The sequence below is a fragment of the Nerophis lumbriciformis genome, linkage group LG24 (genome assembly GCF_033978685.3).
Source record: "Nerophis lumbriciformis linkage group LG24, RoL_Nlum_v2.1, whole genome shotgun sequence".
Lineage (NCBI taxonomy): Eukaryota > Metazoa > Chordata > Actinopteri > Syngnathiformes > Syngnathidae > Nerophis > Nerophis lumbriciformis.
The window spans coordinates 14,255,427-14,278,214 of record NC_084571.2 but is presented as its reverse complement, the minus strand read 5'-3'; the positions used below and the strand labels follow the sequence as shown (position 1 = coordinate 14,278,214).

At 42.1% G+C, this 22,788-nt stretch overlaps 1 protein-coding gene across 1 annotated transcript in view; it reads right to left on the bottom strand.

Annotated features, from left to right (window-relative positions):
* The window catches only part of cacng3b (calcium channel, voltage-dependent, gamma subunit 3b), a 99,243-nt gene that overhangs the window by 17,199 nt on the left and 59,256 nt on the right, over positions 1–22,788 (bottom strand). The window contains exons 2-3 of the mRNA XM_061981609.1: positions 9,035–9,118; positions 1,083–1,223 (exon numbers count right to left, since the gene is read on the bottom strand). Coding sequence (XP_061837593.1) covers positions 1,083–1,223; positions 9,035–9,118 — 225 coding nt within the window. The remainder of the gene's footprint in view (positions 1–1,082; positions 1,224–9,034; positions 9,119–22,788) is intronic.

Below are 22,788 nucleotides of genomic sequence, written 5' to 3'. Positions count from 1 at the left end.
TAAGAACCTATACACCATACAGACTGACCTGCCGAGACACTTTAGAGACACATACGCCATACAGACTGACCTGCCGAAACACTTTAAGGACACATACGCCATACAGACTGACCTGCCGAGACACTTTAAGGACCTATACGCCATACAGACTGACCTGCGGAGACACTTTAAGGACACATACGCCATACAGACTGACCTGCAGAGACACTTTTTAGGGACACATACGCCATACAGACTGACCTGCCGAAACACTTTAAGGACACATACGCCATACAGACTGACCTGCCGAGAAACTTTAGAGACACGCCATACAGACTGATCTGCTGAGACACTTTAGGTACACATACGCCATACAGACTGACCTGCCGAAACACTTTAAGGACACATACGCCATACAGACTGACCTGCCGAGACACTTTAAGGCCACATACGCCATACAGACTGACCTGCCGAGACACTTTAAGGACACATACGCTATACAGACTGACCTGCCAAGACACTTTAAGGACACAAACGCCATACAGACTGACCTGCCGAGACACTTTAAGGACACATACGCCATACAGACTGACCTGCCGAGACACTTTAAGAACACATACGCCAAAGTTGATTTGATTTGATTTGATACAGACTGACCTGCAGAGACACTTTTTAGGGACACATACGCCATACAGACTGACCTGCCAAGACACTTTAGGGACACATACGCCATACAGACTGACCTGCCGAGACACTTTAAGGACACATACGCCATACAGACTGACCTGCCGAGACACTTTAAGAACACATACGCCAAAGTTGATTTGATTTGATTTGATACAGACTGACCTGCAGAGACACTTTTTAGGGACACATACGCCATACAGACTGACCTGCCAAGACACTTTATGGACACATGCGCTATACAGACTGACCTGCCGAGACACTTTAAGGACACATACGCCATACAGACTGACCTGCCAAGACACTTTAGGGACACATGCGCTATACAGACTGACCTGCCGAGACACTTTAGGGACACATACGCCATACAGACTGACCTGCAGAGACACTTTAGGGACACATACGCCATACACACTGACCTGCCGAGACGAAGAAGATTCCCGCGCTGAGGATGACGTTGTGTCTGCTGCGGTAAAACTCGCTGGCGGCCACACACAGTCCTCCCAGGAACAGCAGACCCACACTCATGATGGGGAAGATACTAGAAGCGCGCACTGCACCTGTTCGGGGAAAAAATAGTTATTTGCTTTAAAACATATGCTAATTGTGAAGTCACAAAATACGGCTGGCCGAAAGAGCATCAAGAATGGTGACAGTCTTTTAATAATGTATTTTTCACTCTTCTCATTGACATGCCACGTGCTACTGCACTTTTTGCCTATTGTTCACAATCATAATTAGAAACAAGAAGATAAAAGTTTTTTGTGTTTTTTTTGCATTCTAACATGTAAAAATCGTCTCGTTCTTGTTGGTTAGCAATGCAGCTAATGATAGCAATCAATTTTACATCTAAATCCCTATAAAAATGCATTTAAACGCGTCAACAATACTTCATTTACCTTCTGTAACCTGTATAATAACCAAACTGTAGCAACATTGTTATTGTAAGAGAGAACAAAACGCTCTAAAAAACATCCATCAAAGTTTTATATACATGCTGCTGTTGAATATACATGCCATAAGTATGTATATAACATAATAATATTACGTATTTTTCTCATTTTAATCATATGGCGGCGTATTAATTTCATAGACGCATCACAAAGTTCACTTTTTCCTTTAACAACAACACTATTAATCATGGCAGACTTGATGAGAGACAACAAAGACTTCTTTAAGACAAATGATGATCCCGAAACTTCTATTTTTGAGCCTGGATATAAGGAGGATGATCTACAAGTTTCAGAAGATGTGTGCTAAACAGATGTAGCTTTAGTGAAACCCTAAGCATCATGTAGCTGTATTGCTAAGTGCTAAACAAGATATACAAACATAATAAAACAATCACTTTCTGTACAATGTCTGCTCTCACTGGGATAAAGACTGATGTTTATATCTTCCCATTTACATCAACATTTCATCATAATTCTCACAAAGGGTTAAAAAAGTGCCAGAAAAGGGTTTAAAAAGTGCCAGAAACGAGCGTCTTTTTGTGTCTTTTCTCACCATCTCCGGGTCTAAGTTGGATGTCAAAGTTGACCAACTTGTGGATTTATGTCCACAACCTTCTACTATTCAGGTGAGAGGCATGATTTATGCTTGAGAATGAACTTTCACCAACTCAGAGGCGATGCAGCAGCTCAATATCAATATAGCAACATAAGATTGTTAGCTTTCTGTGATCACGGCACCGCTAAAATACTAATAACAATATCGTTAATACTTGGTTAAAATTCAGGTCACGACATGTAAATGGAGTATTGTTGGCGCTTTTTGGATGTTTTTAGAGGGTTTTATTGTCGGTATAGTGTACTCCCACTAGCTGCATTGTTAGCCACCTCTTACTTGCCATATTTTACAAGTTAGAATGCATGAAAAAAGAAAAATCATAAGGATTGTGAATGATGGTCACAATTGCCCTTTCAAGCAGCAGCAAAGAGAGGAAGACCACACGGAGGCAGATGGACAGTCTGGTCCACACACATGCATGCTAAATAGCGATGCTGCAGCAGGAGAGGAACACATGACGACATGTTGACGCCTCTCTGCCGGCCGCCCGTCACACTGGACAGAGCCACAAAAGCAAAGAATGTAAACATAAAAGTGTGCTTGAGGAGATTATTGTGTTCAGCGGCTCCACATCACAGGGTCCGCCCCGATGGCCCACAGCCCTGGGCTGAAGGAGATCCCGGTCACTAGGTCCTGGCTGCCCATTGGCTGGCACGGGCTGTAGGCCGGTGTTCTAATTGGCTGCCTGGAGTAATGTCTCTCTGTGTTCAGTGGAGCAAAGAATCCATTACTCCTCCCTATGTTGCTCTTCCTATTATCCGTCTCCATCCATCTTTCCTCGCTGTTTACAGTCCAAACATCGCCTGCCTTTATATTTACTGTCCTAATACTTTCATGGATGGACGTGGAAATAACACTTTGTCATTTCTCCAACAAACTGCAGCTGTTGATAGAATTCTGCATGCTGGGTAAAACCCTGGCTCTGGAGTAATGTGTCTTTCCCAAACATCTTTCAGCTGGCAGGAAAAGAGTTGAGTAGAATACAATATTCACTCCAGAGAGATCCATTCATCTCACCAGCAGCCATGTTGTTCATCCAGTCACTTGCTTGTTTCATGCCTGCACCGCTCAGAATCCAACCCATACAGTACCTATTCAGCGGTACCAATCTGTGTTAATAAATATTATTTGTTTCTACAGTAAGATTATGTTTTTATTTGCAAGTATGACACTAACTTGTAATTACAGTTGCAAGTCCAAGACGTTCAATGGCAGCTGTGTATAGTATATGGTATGTTGTGTTGGTTTTTGTTGCGCCCCAGAGAGTGATAATACTGTAAGTATTGTACCGTAAATTCCAAATTATAAGCCACTACTTTTTTCTTACGCTTTGAACCCAGCGGCTTATAAGACGGTGCGGCTAATTTGTAGATTTTTCTACGATAAAAGCCATATTAAAATTATATTTAAAAAAAACAGACAAGCAGATACACAGATAAAGTGTTTTGTTGTTTGTGCTATGGTGCCAGCTAATGGAAGAGTTTGCTCACTGCCGGTTTCCTTCCATTTACGGGTATAGTACTTTTTTTTTTTTTTTTTAACCCTGCTTGTCTTCCAGCCATCCATAGCAATTCTACTCGTAGGGATTCTTCACTCGTCACTCCACGCAACGTTTGTAAGTTTTACAATATATCTAAAACAATTCTTACTTACTAACGTGTCCATGTGTTTGCAGAAGTGTTTTCATGCACATTTATACGTGCTATCGTAATGTAATCAAGCTAGCGTCGTTAGCATTAGCTAATATGCTAACACGTTTACGAGTGTCTGTGGTAGTATTGTTAACTTACAATGGCATTCTTTTTGCATTGTTTCAGTTTCACAAATTCCTCAGTAAATTCACCAAAACGTCACCGTCGCGTTATTGAGTCTGTTTAGCTGATTGGATAGCTAGCTTTCCGCAGCTAGTGGGCCCATGATGATGACTTCTGTTTTGTTTGATCAGACGTTTTACTGCCGTGTTACAGACACCGTTTGGAAAAAATTAAGAAGGACTGCTTGTATCACGCATGATATCACACGCATGTACACATCCCGCAGGACTGCTTGTATCACACATGATATCCCAAATTTTACATGCAAGCCGATATCATTATATACTTTTTTTTTTCTTTTATCAGGCCAATATCGATGTCGGAAGAAGAAAATATTTCACATTGGTAACGACTATAAACAGTATCATTTGCCTAAAAAATTGTTGCAAGTACACCTCTGCATGACATTGTATCGTTATTAAAAAATATATATAGAGATCAACATACAACAAAATCATATATTACCATTGTTTTTTGTTACGTCTTGGACGCATGGTTGTGGTTGTCGTGTTCCTTCCAAGGCAGAAGACAATGAGGAGCGGCGTACAGGTAAGATTTAAGTATTTTAATAAATAAAAGGCAGGACAAAAATACGAAAACTGAGGACGCTAGCAAGCGTGGAGCTAAACAAAAACCAAAATGTCACCAAGGGTGATAAACAAGGAATGCTAGCGTGCACCAACTTACGATGAGGAGAAAACCAGGGGAAACGTAAATGTTGCATAGAGCAAACATTGACCCAGCACTTACTGCTGGGTGACAGGAAACTATAAAGGGGAGTGATTAGCCAAAACACCTGGTGGAAACACTAATTGCCAAAACTAAGACAGGTGAGGAGAATCAGTGCCCATGGAAACCAAGAATAAACAGGGAAAGAGTGTGCACCCAGGAAACAGACTAAAGCAGAAACATAATCAACATAAATCATGCCATGATCCGGGTAACGGATCATGACATAACCCCCCCCTTAAGGGACGGATCCCAGACGTCCCAAACAAGAATCCCCTCCCCTACAAAAAAAACCCCCCAGAAAGTCAAAAATCACGGGAGGGTGGAGGGAGGACTTGGTGGTGGGCCGCCAGGCCATGTGTCCCCGAAGCCACCGGGGACAAGTCAGGTGGCGGCGGCGGGTGGATTGTCGCCGCAATCGTCGAGGCGGGCGACCTCGGAACGGCCATGTCTGTGGCCGTTGAGGAGGCGGACGAGACTGGCGCCAGAACTTCAGCAGTCTTTGAGTCCTGTACCAAAGTCTGGGGCTTCGCTGCTGTTGGCGCCAAAAGTGTCCATGAAAAGTCCAGAAACGAGGAGGTGGGCGGCGCCGAGGTGCGGCCCGCCGGACACGAGGAGGTGGGCGGCGCAGTGGTGCGGCCCGCCGGACAAGAGGAGGTGGGCGGCGCCGAGGTGCGGCCCGCCGGACAAGAGGAGGTGGGCGGCGCCGAGGTGCGGCCCGCCGGACACGAGGAGGTGGGCGGCGCCGAGGTGCGGCCCGCCGGACACGAGGAGGTGGGCGGCGCCGTGCTGCGGCCCGCCGGACACGAGGTGGGTACGTCGTAGGCGAGGCAGGCGCGGGAGGCGTCGTCGCCGTGGAAACAGGAAGCGTCGTCGCCGTGGAAACAGGAAGCGTCGTCGCCGTGGAAACAGGAAGCGTCGTCGCCGTGGAAGCAGGAGGCGCCGTCGCCGTGGAAGCAGGAGGCGCCGTCGCCATGGAAGCAGGAGGCGCCGTCGCCATGGAAGCAGGAGGCGCCGTCGCCATGGAAGCAGGAGGCGCCGTCGGCGTGGGCGGAGCCAGAGGCGGAGCAGGCGGCTCGTCTGTCGGCGTGGGCGGAGCCAGAGGCGTAGCAGGCGGCTCGTCTGTCGGCGTGGGCGGAGCAGGCGGCTCGTCTGTCGGCGTGGGCGGAGCCAGAGGCGGAGCAGGCGGCTCGTCTGTCGGCGTGGGCGGAGCCAGAGGCGGAGCAGGCGGCTCGTCTGTCGGCGTGGGCGGAGCAGGCAGCTCGTCTGTCGGCGTGGGCGGAGCCAGAGGCGGAGCAGGCGGCTCGTTTGTCGCCGTGGGCGGAGCCAGAGGCGGAGCAGGAAACGGAGTCTCTGTGGGTGGTGGATGTCTCAGCTGGACTGCTGTGTTGGCCGTAGGGGGAATCATCACCTGCAGTGCGGAGAGTATACTACTCATCTGTCTCTCCAAAGCCCCAAGGCGGGCGTCTTGGTGTTCCGCCATGGCGTTGACGCAAGCCCCAAGAACGCCAAACTGTTCCTCTTGTTGTTCAAGTTGTTTGGCCTGTTGGTGCAATGCCCTTTTTACTGGGTTGGTCTCTGCGGGGTCTTGTGTGCTTTGCAGTGCTGGAGCAGGAGGTGGAGAGGATGACGTTTGCAGGACCACCAGGGTTGATGGTGGCGTCAGAGTGGCAGGCGTCCGGGCTGTCGGCGTGGGAGGAGCCAGAGGAGTGGGCGGAGTGTTCTCTGCTGATTGGGATTGTTCCTCCAGTTGCAGTTCAATGAGTACCTTGCTGTACCACTCATCCACCCAAGCCGGACTGTACTTCTCTGGCGGGTCCAACTTGCTTTGTGGCACTGGGGCAGGAAGTAGGACCGAAGCAGACAGCGCCCCCGCTGGAGGAGAGGCAGGCAGCATCCTCAGTGGAATGAGGTCTGCTTGTCCCGCTGACACGCTACTAGCACTGGCCCCCCCCTCAGGAAGCAGATTCCAGATGCTAGATGGAGCTGGTGGGGGGAGCGCTTGTTCGGCGGGAGCAGAGGGCACGGGCGGGTGGGCTCTAGGAAGCCTGGAATCTGGCCTTGTGCGTGTGCGCCGCTGGCGCCTTTCTGGACAGTTGCCAGCAGGTGGTGACTGAGGGGAGGAGAAGCCGCACGGGAAGAGCCTGGCAGACATTTTTGAGGGCAAAGTGTCCGACTGGTACCCCTTCTGCGCCTGCTCTGAGCTGGCCCGCTGCCGGAGCCTTCGAGTACTGGGTGGGGTGAACGACGTCCGGGTGGCTTGAGAGTGGGGGAGGAAACGGGTCTCTGCTTCCGTGAACTTAGCCATTAGCTGCCCCCATGCTACCATGGCGTCGACCGGAAGGTCTTCTTCGGACAGCTCGGCTTCGTCCTCCCATGGCTGCGCGTCCGCTCTGAGCTCCAGGAGGATGTCTTGCTTGTCCATGACGGACAGGAACACTTCGTCTGGCTGGGTCAATCTGTTACGTCTTGGACGCATGGTTGTGGTTGTCGTGTTCCTTCCAAGGCAGAAGACAATGAGGAGCGGCGTACAGGTAAGATTTAAGTATTTTAATAAATAAAAGGCAGGACAAAAATACGAAAACTGAGGACGCTAGCAAGCGTGGAGCTAAACAAAAACCAAAATGTCACCAAGGGTGATAAACAAGGAATGCTAGCGTGCACCAACTTACGATGAGGAGAAAACCAGGGGAAACGTAAATGTTGCATAGAGCAAACATTGACCCAGCACTTACTGCTGGGTGACAGGAAACTATAAAGGGGAGTGATTAGCCAAAACACCTGGTGGAAACACTAATTGCCAAAACTAAGACAGGTGAGGAGAATCAGTGCCCATGGAAACCAAGAATAAACAGGGAAAGAGTGTGCACCCAGGAAACAGACTAAAGCAGAAACATAATCAACATAAATCATGCCATGATCCGGGTAACGGATCATGACAGTTTTTAGTCTACCAGAAAAGATTGAAATTGCATCAATTTAACTGAAATTACAAAAAAAATCCTTAATTATACAATAAACCTTTTTTGATTGGCCATTTAATAATGAAAAAAAAAATTAAATTAACAAATAAAGCACAATATACAGTTGTGGTCAAAAGTTTACATAAACTTGTAAAGCACATAATGTCATGGCTGTCTTGAGTTTCCAATATCTTCTACAATTCTTATTTTTTTGTGATAGAGTGATTGGAGCACATACTTGTTTGTCACAAAAAAATTCATGAAGTTTGGTTCTTTTATGAATTTATTATGGGTCTACTGAAAATGTGACCAAATCTGCTGGGTCAAAAGTATACATACAGCAATGTTAATATTTGGCTACATGTCCCTTGGCAAGTTTCACTGCAATAAGGCGCTTTTGGTAGCCATCCACAAGCTTCTGGTTGAATTTTTGACCACTCCTCTTGACAAAATGGGTGCAGTTCAGCTAAATTTGTTGGTTTTCTGACATTGACTTGTTTCTTCAGCATTGTCCACACGTTTAAGTCAGGACTTTGGGAATGCCATTCTAAAACTTTTAATTCTAGCCTGATTTAGCCATTCCTTTACCACTTTTGACGTGTGTTTGGGGTCATTGTCCTGTTGGAACACCCAACTGCGCCCAAGACCCAACCTCAGGCTGATGATTTTAGGTTGTCCTGAAGAATTTGGATGCAATCCTCCTTTTTCATTGTCCCATTTACTCTCTGTAAAGCACCAGTTCCATTGGCAGCAAAACAGGCCCAGGGCATAATACTACCACCACCATGGTTGATGGTAGGTTTGGTGTTCCTGTGATTAAAGGCCTCACCTTTTCTCCTCAAAACATATTGCTGGGCATTGTGGCCAAACAGCTCAATTTTTGTTTCATCACCTTCTGGAGGAAAGTTCTGTGGTCAGATGAAACAAAAATGTTGCTGTTTGTCCACAATATTAATGGAAACTCAAGACAGCCATGACATTATGTTCTTTACAAGTGTATGTAAACTTTTGACCACGACTGTATAAACCACTTTAACCTACAAAAAAAAAATGAATAAAACAATTTGTGCTGATTTTTGTTTTTATAGAAATGAGGAAGCCAGGAATAATGTCTACAATGAGAACATTTTGTCATGCACAGCGGGGTTTGAAGCATATTGATACTGATAAAGCATGTTCCCTTGGGTCAGACGCCCTCCCCCCATTTGAGAAGAACTGCTGTAGCTAAATACCAGCTGAGCATTAATATGAAATACAACGGTGCAATGTGATTTCTGTGTTCATGAACAAACGTACGCAGGAGGTATTCAGCAGCATCCGCCTCGTAGTCAGCGTCCTCCGGAAAGTGATCGATCTTCTTACACACACCTCGGAAGGTTCCTGCGGAGGGAGAACAGGAGAACTTGCCATTAAATGTATGTCAAACACAGCCATCGATTTGCACGTGTTCAACCACATTCATTCCCAGAAAGTCATGAATATTACAAATCCCCAATGAAGGATGTGAAGCCAAAACATTGTACTACTCTGGTCGAACCATAAGTACCTTAAATTGATCAATAATCACTGCAACACAACCATTGCAATCTAACACATTAAGACTTGGAGAGAGAATACACCATTGAATATAAAACACTGGACATGACGCAGATAACAGAAATGGAAATTAACATTTAGTATCAGAGAGAAAATATCAATCAAGGTTTTATTATATAACCCAGGGGTCGGCAATCCAAAATGTTGAAAGAACCATATTGGACCAAAAACACAAAATACTTGTAATAAACTGTTTTTATTAGAAGTCGTATAGATTATTGTAACGCCCTGCTCTTCCTAAAAAGGTTATTGCACCTTTAAAACTACTCCAAGATTCAGCGGCACGTATCCTGATAAAGACCAGAAGAATGGCTCACATTACACCAGTTTTAAAAACTCTGCAGTTTAAAAACAACATTTCTCAATGAGCTATTGCAAGGAATTTAGGGATTTCACAATCTACGGTCTGTAATCTCATAAAAAGATTCAGAGAATCTGATAAAATCACTGCATGTAAGCGATGATATTACGGACCTTTGATCTGTGATGACATTTTAAGGTTCTTCTTAGGGTTTATAGATGTTTTTTATGGTATTAGGCCTTCTTATCTTTCAGATTTGCTTTTACGCCTACGAACGTTCACAGGCCTTGAGATCCCCCGGCACTCATCTCCTAATTATTCCAAAGTCACAGGATGGCATCTTTCAACCGTTATGGCCCCCGTCTATGGGACAGCTTGTCGGAGGACCTGAGGGCTGTGGAGAATGTTCATGTTTTTAAGAGCAGGCTTATGAACCACCTCTTTGATTTGGCTTTTACCTAATATTAATTATTTTATTAAAGTAATTTGTATTTTACTTTTTATCTTATTGGTTATGCAATATTTTATTTATTTATACTTATTTTTTTATATATATTTACTGTTTTTTTAATTTTTATCTTCACATGTTTTACTTGTTTTTTATCCTTTATTTCTACTCATGGTTCGTACTATTTTACAGGTTTTATTATTTTTACTTTCCAGCGTTCTTCAGAGGGAGCCATCTGCCTCGGGGGTTATGTGGGGGCGCTTTGTGTCAGCGTCTTGGTGGCTGTGGTCTGATGACCTCCTGGTGCAGATGGCTCCTGTGATAGTGTTTACTCACATGTATCCTCTGTACTCAGCCATGCATTCATTTGTTTATATACAAAACCCAAAACCAGTGAAGTTGGAACGTTGTGTAAATGGTAAATAAAAACAGAATACAATGATTTTTAAATCCTTTTCAACTTATATTCAATTGAATAGACTGTAAAGACAAGATATTTAATGTTCCAACTGAGAAACTTTTTTTTGTGTGCAAATAATCATTAATTTAGGATTTAATGGCAGCAACACTTTGCAAAAAAGTTGTTACATGGCCTTTCCTTTTAACAAAACTCAGTAAACGTACATTTTTTAAGCTTTTCAGGTGGAATTCTTTCCAATTCTTGCTTGATGCAGACCTGTCAGCGATCCTGTTCTGTCTTCCTGTAATGTTTGTCTGCTCTTGAATGGGATTGTGATGAAAATGTTGATTTCCCCTCGGGGATTAATAAAGTATTTCTAATTCTGATTCTGATGTACAGCTTAAGTTGTTCAATATGGAAGTAGAATTGTCTCACATCAACTTATATATATCAATATGATATTAATACATATGCATATATTAATAAATATACAAATACTAATGTGATATACAAATAAATAAATAATTTGTATAAATAAACGCGTATTTGTAAATATATTTTTGAGATTTGAAAATATATACAAATAACATGTATAAATATAAAAATGTGACATACAAATAAATAAATAATTTGTATAAATAAACATGTATTTGTAAATATAGCTTTGAGATTTGATAATAAATATGCTTGATTTTGTATTTGTATTGAATTTGCATATGTGGATTGCTTTTTTGCTTTTGTGTCGATGAGACATTCCTACCACAAACCAGATGCACAAATTACACACTCCCCTGAACAAACAGCAGAGGGCACTGCAGCCAGAGCAGTCTGGGTCACAGACATGGTCAGACACTGGCGAGCCAATCAGAGGCACACTCGGGAGGGTCATATAGTGGATTAAATGGATGGGTAAGTAATAACTAGTATTGATAACTGTTTCAGGTGTGTTGTAGTAGTGCCATGGTTGTATCTACAAGATAGTTTAGTCAGTCATTCAGCTTTTACAGGTGTTGATGTGACGACGACGTCCGGCAACATCCAAAATATCTAACAAAGTAATAGTGGAAGTAGGAGGAAAAAAAAGATCCTCCAGTAATGTACAGATACAGCATTTCAGTACTACTACTACTAGTGAAGTGGGCCTTAATAGCCTTGGCCTTAGCTCTACTTCGTTAGCTGCTAGCTGTTAACTTGCACTTACAGATGTAACGATGAGCTGTAGTTACTGAGAGTGGTTTTCTGAAGTGTTCCCATGTGGTGATATCCTTTACAAACGGATGTCGCTTTTTGATGCAGTACAGCCTGAGGGATCGAAGGTCTGTAATATCGCTTACATGCAGTGATTTTATCAGATTCTCTGAATCTTTTTATGAGATTACAGACCGTAGATGGTGAAATCTCTAAAATCCTTGCAATAGCTCGTTGAGAAATGTTGTTTTTAAACTGTTCAACAATTTGCTCACACATTTGTTCACAAAGTGGTGACCCTCGCCCCATCCTTGTTTGTGAATGACTGAGCATTTCATGGAAGCTGCTTTTATACCCAATCATGGCACCCACCTGTTCCCAATTAGCCTGTTTATTTGTGGGATGTTCCAAATAAGTGTTTGATGAGCATTCCTCAACTTTCTCAGTCTTTTTTGCCACTCGTGCCAGCTTTTTTGAAACATGTTGCAGGCATCAAATTCCAAATGAGCTAATATTTGCAAAAATAACGACGTTTTCCAGTATGAACATTAAATATCTTGTCTTTGCAGTCTATTCAATTGAATATAAGTTGAAAAGGATTTGCAAATCATTGTATTCTGTTTTTATTTACCATTTACACAACGTGCCAACTTCACTGGTTTTGGGTTTTGTACAGTGGCATTCTTTTTGTATTGTTTCGGTTTCACAAATGCCTCAGTAAATTCCCCAAAACGTCACTGTGGAGTTATTGAGTCTGTTTAGCTGATTGGAGAGCTAACTTCCGCAGCTAGTGGATCCATGACGATGACTTCTGTTTTACTTGATCAGCCGTTTTACTGCCGTGTTACAGACACCTGTAACAATTAGGGTATGTAAATAAAAGTACAGAAAATTTCAGTGTAAATAACTCATTTCACAACGTATATATCTGCGGCTTATAGTCCGGTGCGTCTAATATCTGGAAAAATAATTTTGTCTAAAATTTGGCGAGTGCTGCTTAAATACCGGTGCGCTCTATACTACGTTAAATCGTTTTTTTAATGACAATCCCTGCAATTATTGCTTATTTCTAAAAATAAAAAGGGAACAATAAAATAGCAAATTTCTTCACACATTCTTGTATTTGTTACCTTCTTGAGACCACCAAAAAATGGCATATTACAGTATGTCTCTATATACACATTTATTTACTTATCCATTTTCTACCGCTTATTCCCTTCGGGGTCGCGGGGGGCGCTGGAGCCTATCTCAGCTACAATCGGGGTACACCCTGGACAAGTCGCCACCTCTTCACAGGGCCAACACAGATAGACAGACAACATTCACACTCACATTCACAAACTAGGGCCAATTTAGTGTTGCCAATTTTTAATTAATTTTGGCCCAAGGGGGCGCATTTTAATTTCTTACACACACTCGTTATTACATATGTTGGCCAGAGGAGGAGCACTTCAAATTTTTACACACACTTGTTATTTCATATGTTGACAAAAATGATTCCCGGGCGCGGCCACCGCTGTTGCTCACTGCTCCTCTCACCTCCCAGGGCGTGATCAAGGGTGATGGGTCAAATGCAGAGAATAATTTCGCCACACTTAGTGTGTGTGTGACTATCATTGGTACTTTAACTTTAACCAGAAGGGGAGCACTTTTAAAAGCGGCACACAGTCAATTTGAAAGAAATCTCCTTTTCGGGACCACCCTCATTTTGATAGATTTCACCACCAGGGGTGCAAATGATTATCTATTTTTTGTTTTTTGTCATGTGCTTAAGGCCGATGACAAAGGGGTCACGGACCACAGATGGCCCCTGTGCCGCACTTTGGGCAACCCAGCTATAGAAGCTAACTGTTAATGGCCACTGTAGTCTTAGTACCATAGTGTGTTTGTTCATTCTACGGTCACGTATGGGACGCGGGTTGTCTTACGTCAGCACCGGAGGTCGTAAAATCGGCTGTTCACCTGGCGGGTTTTTTCGGGGATGAATAGGGAAGTCCTTTAGCTGCAGTCTTGTTTTATCATATATTGCTGCCTTTGCACCTGTCGATGTTTACTTTTGTATGCACATTAAATCAACAAAAAAATCCTAACTTTGGACCAATGTTCACATACTCTAGTATTTGTCTCTCTATTAGATGCAATGGTTTTCCGTATTGGGACCATGATTTTGGTCCTAACTTGTTCACACCTCCTCATATGGAAGGGACTTTTCCTTGTTGATGTCTCAAGAAGGGTAGAAAATACAAGAACACACACACACACACACACACACACAAACACACACACACACACACACACACCTACAAAGGAGACAAATATCAGACATAAAAGATCAAATAAGTAAGCAATAGATGACAGATGATGCAGGACAGGTAACCTTCAGGCTATTTGGAGGAAACACTAATGAAAAGTCTTATCACAGCCGCCACACACATGCACAATTACACGGTGCAGACACACACACACACACACACACACACACACACACACACACACACACACACACACACACACACACACACACACACACACACACACACACACACACACACACACACACACACACACACACACACTAAGGCAGGCATCAAGTGTGCCTACACACCAAGCGAGCTCATTAAAGTGATACATTAACACCATCAATCATGCATGTAAGTGAAAGCCTCTGGATTATTTATAGTGTGTGTGTGTGTTTGTCTTGTATCGACTCGGCTGCGGATCAGCCAGAGAGTGACTCATCCTCCTTTGTGGAAGTCCTCCGGCGGTGGCACGTGCACCCCTCCGCACGCCTCGCTGCCGTACAGGTGGGAGTGTGTGCGTGCTCGTGCACCGGCTTAATTCCTTCCCATCATCCTGTCCCATTCACACATGGTCAACGCCACGGGGGATAAGGGAGGGGGAGGTGACGCTTTGGGGGTGAGCTGAAGGAGGATGGAGGAAAGGAGCCAGGAAGTGCTGGTGAAAGAGGTTTGGCGATAAAATGTGCTGCTGATTTGCATGTGAAGGCTTCAGTTCCTCCGTAAAGTCATCATGGCCTGGCACCTACAGTGGACTCGTGTCAAGTTGGCCCAAAAACCTGGTCCACATCTGCCCAAACCAGTGCTGCAAAGTTTTTTGTCCAACTCTTGCAGTTTTTTTAGTGAAAAATTGAAGGATGCAACATTTTGCACATTCAAAATGCCAAAAGAAAACAAGTGCACGTCCGTTTATGCTAATGTAGCTGAACAAAACATCCACGTTAGCATTGTTTTATTGGTGACAAAGGAAATTAGTACAACAATACTTGACACATGCTAACTGTTACCATGCTAACATTTTTGTTTTTTTCAATTTTGCAGCTGAACCCCTCAGACTAATGCTAATTGTTAGCATGTTAACATTACAGCATACTAACATTAACATGTTAACTTGTTAGGCAATATTGCAGCCAGTGTGCGTGTGATTGCTCACTACTTTATTGCCATGATTACACAAAATTATACAATAGTGTGTCCTTTAATATTGTCCCGTTTTTATTTTTCGATACAAAAAAATACAAAAAACTGCCTCACAGTAATGTAACTCCGTACTTGATACACGCTAAGTGTTAGCACACTAACTTGTTTATCTCATTTTAGATGCATACGCTTTATAGTTATATGACTTGGTACTTGACGCATTACAACTTTTAGCATGCTAACGTTGACATTCTAGCATGCAATTTTTTTTTTTTTGGCCAATTTTGCAGCTGAATGCCTCAGACTAGGGCTGGGCGATATATCGATATACTCGAAATATCGCGGGTTTGTCTCTGTGCGATATAGAAAATGACTATATCGTGATATTCGAGTATACGTTCTCACAGTTGCTTTTAGCTGTGGGGCATTAAACTGCATGCGTTTCTCACTCTTTCCTGTCTCTCCTTCTCACAGACACTTAAAACAAGCGCACCTTCTTCCATACGTCACATACTGTCATGTGAGCAACGTCACACGCTCCCAAGGAGCAGACAGGTAGCGACATGGTAACGTTAGCTGTGATGCTAAGAGCTAACGGAGTGGTTTGAGTGGTAATACGAGAGAAAGAAGGTGCGAATCTGGTAACAAATGGAGGAATAATTAATTCCCAAGAAAAACAGCACGGGGTCCATCGTCTGACGATGGTTTGACTTCAAGCGGGAATATGTCTTTACATGTCAACATCTCCGTTTGGTGCCACACCAACTAAATGTCGAAGCAACTATTTCCACATCAACACCGTAGGACATATACTATTTGATATGCAGCTCATTTGTATGTGACACTTATTGAAATATCTTGTGTGTCATCATGCACAAAAGTGCGCTTTATTTGCTTTAAACTATTGTAGTGGCGTTCTGTACAAAAAGTGCACTTTAATTTAGTGTTGTTTTGAAATGTCATCTTAGTGACATCATTCACAAAAGTGCACTTATAGCTTGTTTTAAAATGTCTCTGACAATCTTGCACTTTCTGTTTTGAAATGACATGAATGTTCGTGCCACTGCTTAATAACTGTTTAATAAATACAGTTTTACTAAATTGACTTAGTTGTGATTACCCTCTGCATGAAAGTTTAAAATGAGCATATATTAATGCAGTATGAAGAAGAATGTTTTAATGTAGACCAATAGAATCATCATACTGCTGTGATTATATGCATCAAGTGTTCATTCAAGGCTAAGGCAAAATATCGAGATATATATCGTGTATCGTGATATGGCCTAAAAATATCGAGATATTAAAAAAAGGCCATATCGCCCAGCCCTACCTCAGACTCATATAACTTGGTGCATGACACATTCTAATTGTTAGCATGTTAACATTCTAGCATACTAACATTATCATGTTGGCAATTTTGCAGCCAGTGTGCGTGTGATTGCTCACTACTTTATTGCAATCATTTCACAAAATTATACAATAGCGTGTCTTTTAATATAGTCATTTTTTTATTTTTCTAAAACAAACAAAAAAACTGCCTCACAGTCATGTAACTTCGTACTTGATACACGCTAAGTGTTAGCACACTAACTTGTTTAACTCATTTTAGATGCATACGCTTTATAGTTGTATGGCTTGGTACTTGGCGCATTACAACTGTTAGCATGCTAACGTTGACATTCTAGAATGCTAAAATTCAGTTTTTTTTCCAATTTTGCAGCCAAATCCCTCAGAGTAATGCTAATGCTAATTGTTAGCATGTTAACATTCTAGCATACTAACATTAACATGTTAACTTGTTAGGCAATTTTGCAGCCAGTGTGTGTGTAATTGCTCATTGCTTTATTGCCATGATTTCACAAAATTTTACGATAGTGTGTCCTTTATATATTGTCCCGTTTTTATTTTTCAAAACAAACAAACAAAAAAACAGCCATATAACTTCGTACTTGATACACGCTGAGTGATAGCTTGCTAACTTGTTTAACTCATTTTAGATGCATACGCTTTATAGTTATATGACTTGGTATTTGCCGCATTCTAACTGTTAGTATGTTAACGTTGACATTCGAGCATGATATGTATGTTTTTTGCCAATTTTGCAGCCAAACGCCTCAGACTCATATAACCTAGTGCTTGACACATGCTAATTGTTAGCATGTTAACATTCTAGCATGCTAACATTAACATGTTAACTTGTTAGGCAATTTTGCAGCCAGTGTGCGTGTGATTGCTCACTACTTTATTGCAACGACTTCACAAAATAATACAATAGTGTGTCCTTAAATATAGTCCCGTTTTTATTTTTCGGAACAAACAAAAAAAACTGCCTCACATTCAAGTAACTTCGTACTTGATACATGCTAAGTGTTAGCATGCTTACTTGTTTAACTCATTTTAGATGCATACGCTTTATAGTTATATGACTTGGCGCATTCAAACTGTTAGCATGATAACGTTGACATTCTAGCATGCTAAACTTTTTTTATGCCAATTTTGCATCCGAACGCCTCAGACTCATATAACTCATATAGTGTGTCCTTAAATATTATCCCGTTTTGATTTTTCGGAACAAACAAAAAAAACTGCCTCACGGTCATGTAACTTTGTACGTAGCATGCTAACTTGTTTAACTAATTTTAGATGCATACGCTTTACACTTATATGACTTGGTATTTGGCACATTCCAACTGTTAGCATGCTAAAGTTAGCAATCAGTTTGCACATTTCAACATTCACACGCAATTTCTACCAAAATTGCATTTTCTATTTTTTTTTTGTTCTCATCCAGGATGTTTTTACTTTGTCTTTAGAATGGGCCAATAAAAAACACATTGGACACCCCTGTTCTAAACATAACTTGTGCTATTTTACCACAAGTGTGTATCTTCGTTGTCAAGTTGTGTCCCACTTTGAGCGCCATGTGAAAAAAAATCCAAGTATTCTTTTGGCACTCAGCCCAGAGTTGAAATAATTTGGCAGTTTGAAAACAGGTCACAACTATAATGTCTTTTAAATAGGCCTAGACGTTACTCGGCACTTCATAATGCAAATAGTCAACTGGCAAGATGAAATAAGGGTGAGCTGTCACACTGTTTGACCAATCAAAAAGGAGCTGTGGTGATGTCATCAACACTTCCTTAATGACGGGGGATTTATTTAACAGTATAAACATGTCTTATCACGGTTACCGTGACCAAAATGATCACGGTTGTCCTTATTACATATTGTTGAACGTGCGCAAAAATTACTTATACACACACTAAAATATTTTAACCAAATGTTTTTAATAAAAAAAGAATACACACAATATACTTTCTTGGCAGAAGGAACACATATTGTTCTGGCTTTGCAAGAACCACAATTGTTTTTATTTCTCTGTTTAAATATGTTTATATTCTTCCATTTTATTATGTAAATGTTTTAGAATAATTTATTTTAATGAGTGCAAATGAGTTATACATACAGCAATGTTAATATTTGATATAAGGTTTTATAATGCCTTCCCAAAGTCCTGACTCAAACGTGTGGACAATGCTGAAGAAACAAGTCCATGTCTGAAAACCAACAAATTTAGCTGAACTGCATCAATTTTGTCAAGAGGAGTGGTCAAAAATTCAACCAGAAGCTTTCCAGAAGCTTGTGGATGGCTACCAAAAGCGCCTTATTGCAGTAAAACTTGCCAAGGAACAAGTAACCAAATATTAACATTGATGTATGTATACTTTGGACCCAGCAGATTTGGTCACATTTTCAGTAGACCCATAATCAATTCATAAAAGAACCAAACTTCATGAATGTTTTTTGTGACCAAAAAGTTTGTGCTCCAATATCACTCTATCACAAAATAATAAGAGTTGTAGAAATTATTGGAAACTCAAGACAGCCATGACATTATGTTCTTTACAAGTGTATGTAAACTATTGACCACGACTGTATATACACATATATATACATAAACACGCACGCACGCACGCACGCACGCACGCACGCACGCACGCACGCACGCACGCACGCACGCACGCACGCACGCACGCACGCACGCACGCACGCACGCACACACACACACACACACACACACACACACACACACACACACACACACACACACACACACACACACACACACACACACACACACACACACACACACACACATACTAATTATATTAATGCAATGGATATATGATTACTAATTAATATAAATGGATATCAAGAGTATGTAAAAGTTAGACTCCAACCGAGCTATAGCGCCCCATGGTGGTTATGGTGAATGTAACATATGGCAATGTTATGGTGCTGAAACATTTATTTTTAATAATATCCACAAAGTTTAGTGAGCAGGTTGTTTTATGCAAGACTGTGTGTTGATTTTCTGTGTTGATTGCGATTTTTTCTGCGCCATGAGTGGGAAAGGTTGTTTGTATTGGGTCATATAACTAAATGCTGTGCAAAGCACAATTCAACGTAAAATTCATTTTCATTGACCCATTTTACTCAAAATATCCACAAGTTGGCGGCAAATTTAAATAAATTAGACTGTCAGACATATAAAAAAAAAAGAGGTTACAGATTCCTTATTAAACTTGTGACATTTCGCGGGCCACACAGAAGATCTGATTTTAGCTATCAAGCTAGCGCCAGTCAGTCTGTGAGTTTTCCAAAGTGCAGTTATAAATCTCAGGTTTTCAATGATATTAATTCCAAATAGTTATACCAACCGCTGGGAGTTTTGCCGCGGTGTATCCTTCCATCCCAATATGGGTACCACATGTTAACATTGGCACAAAGTAGTTCCCATCATCCAGGTCTCCCTTCATGCATGAAGATAAGAAGTGGAGATAACGCCATCTAATTCTCCCTCTGAGCAAGGCAGGTAGGGTTGCCTGCAGGAAGTACAGAATGTGCAGAACTGTACGACCCACGTGGTGGGTGAAAGGCGGCTAGAGTGCTAAAGTGCAAACCCTATGAAGCTAATTACTTGCAGTGGAGTTTGCTCATTAAACAGGACCAAACATTTGATGTAGCGCTGCCTGGATCTGACAGACGGCACCTTTGATGTGGAGCTGCTGCAGACAGCTGCTGGTCTGCACTGCAAACTCGATCAATACATTGTACTGCTACACCACCTGCCTATCCTTCACAATCATTATGAGGGACACGATGTCTTGATTTAGGGGACTTTAAATGTGATATAAACACTTGGAAGATGTGACTAACAAGTCACTGTGTAGCCTTCAAAGCCTCGAAAACAATTCCAAAAACCCTCCATCAACATTTTATATACACACTGCAAGTATATATATATATAATGTAGTAACAGACACCGTCATAACACTATCTGTGTTGGCCCTGTGATGAGATGGCGACTTGTCCAGGGTGTAGCCCGCCTTCCGCCCGAATGCAGCTGAGATAGGCCCCAGCACCCCCCGCGACCCCAAAAAAGGGACAAGCGGTAGAAAATGGATGGGATGGATACACACTGCAAGTATATATATAATGTAGTAACAGACACCTTCATAACAATATGTAATATGTACAATATACACACTACAAGTATATATATAATGTGGTAACAGACACCTTCATAACTATGTAATATGTACAATATACACACTGCAAGTATATATATATATATATATATATATATATATATATATATATATATATATATATATATATATAATGTAGTAACAGACACCTTCATAACAATATGTAATATGTAAAATATACAAACAGCAAAAATATATAAAATGTCGTAACATACACCTTCATAACAATATGTAATATGTACATAATACACACCATCCATCCATCCATCCATTTTCTACCGCGTATTCCCTTCGGGGACGCGGGGGGCGCTGGAGCCTATCTCAGCTACAATCGGGCGGAAGGCGGCGTACACCCTGGACAAGTCGCCACCTCGAGGGACGGCGTGGCGCAGTGGAAGAATGGCCGTGCGCGACCCGAGGGTCCCTGGTTCAATCCCCACCTAGTACCAACCTCGTCATGTCTGTTGTGTCCTGAGCAAGACACTTCACCCTTGCTCCTGATGGGTGCTGGTTAGCGCCTTGCATGGCAGCTCCCTCCATCAGTGTGTGAATGTGTGCGTGAATGGGTAAATGTGGAAGTAGTGTCAAAGCGCTTTGAGTACCTTGAAGGTAGAAAAGCGCTATACAAGTACAACCCATTTATCATTTATCATCGCAGGGCCAACAGAGATAGACAGACAACATTCACACTCACATTCACACACTAGGGCCAATTTAGTGTTGCCAATCAACCTATCCCCAGGTGCATGTCTTTGGAGATGGGAGGAAGCCGGAGTACCCGGAGGGAACCCTCGCAGTCACAGGGAGAACATGCAAACTCCACACAGAAAGATCCCCTTGAACCCAAGACTACTCAGGAATAATACACACTGCAAGTATATACTGTATATAATGTAGTAACAGACACCTTCACAACAATATGTAATATGTACAATATACACATTGCAAATATATATATAATGTAGTAAAAGACGCCTTCATAACAATATGTATTATGTAAAATATACAAACAGCAAATATATATATAATGTAGTAACAGACACCTTCATAACAATATGTAATATGTACAATATACACACTACAAGTATATATATAATGTAGTGACAGACGCCTTCATAACAATATTTTATATGTTGGACGGCTTGGCGCAGTTGGGAGAGTGGCCGTGCCAGCAACCTGAGGGTTCCTGGTTCAATCCCCACCTTCTACAAACCTTGTCACGTCCGTTGTGTCCTTGAGCAAGACACTTCACCCTTGCTCCTGATGGGTTGCGGTTAGGGCCTTGCATGGCAGCTCCCGCCATCAGTGTGTGTGAATGGGTGAATGTGGAAATAGTGTCAAAGTGATTTGAGTACCTTGAAGGTAGAAAAGCGCTATACAAGTAGGGCTGGGCGATATATCGATATACTCGATATATCGCGGGCTTGTCTCTGACTATATTGTGATATTTGAGTATATGTTCTCACACAGTTGCATTTAGCTGCGGGCATTACACTGCAGGCGTTTCTTACTCATTCTTGTCTCTCCTTCTCAGAGACTTAAACAAGCGCACCTTCTTACATACGTCACGCGTGCAACGTCACACGCCCTCCCCGAGCAGAGATGTAGCGGCATGGGTAACATTAGCTGTGATGCTAACGGTGCGTTGCGAGTGGTAATACGAGAGAAAGAAGGTGCGAATCTGGTAACAAATGGAGGAAGAATTAATTCCCAAGAAAAACAGCACAGGGTGCATCGTCTGGCGGTGGTTTGGCTTCAAGCGGGAATATGTCGAACAAGTATGGGGCAAAAGCGTTGCTACAAAAAGTAGCAGCACTGCTAATTTGTAGCATCATTTGAAAAGTCCCCCGCTAGAGAATGAAGAGTGAAATGAAATGAAAAGTGTTTGAAACTCCGCATATCAACATCTCCGTTCAGTGCCACACCCACAAAATGCCGAAACAACAATTTCCAGATTAACACCCTTGAAAAAAAAATCAACAACAGAAGGAGATCATGTCCGCAGGAACCTACCACATAGCGAAGGACATACACTATTTGATTTCCTATTATGCAGCTCATTTTTATTAGACAGTTATTGAAATATCCTGTGTGACATCATGCACAAATGTGCACTTTATTTGTTTTA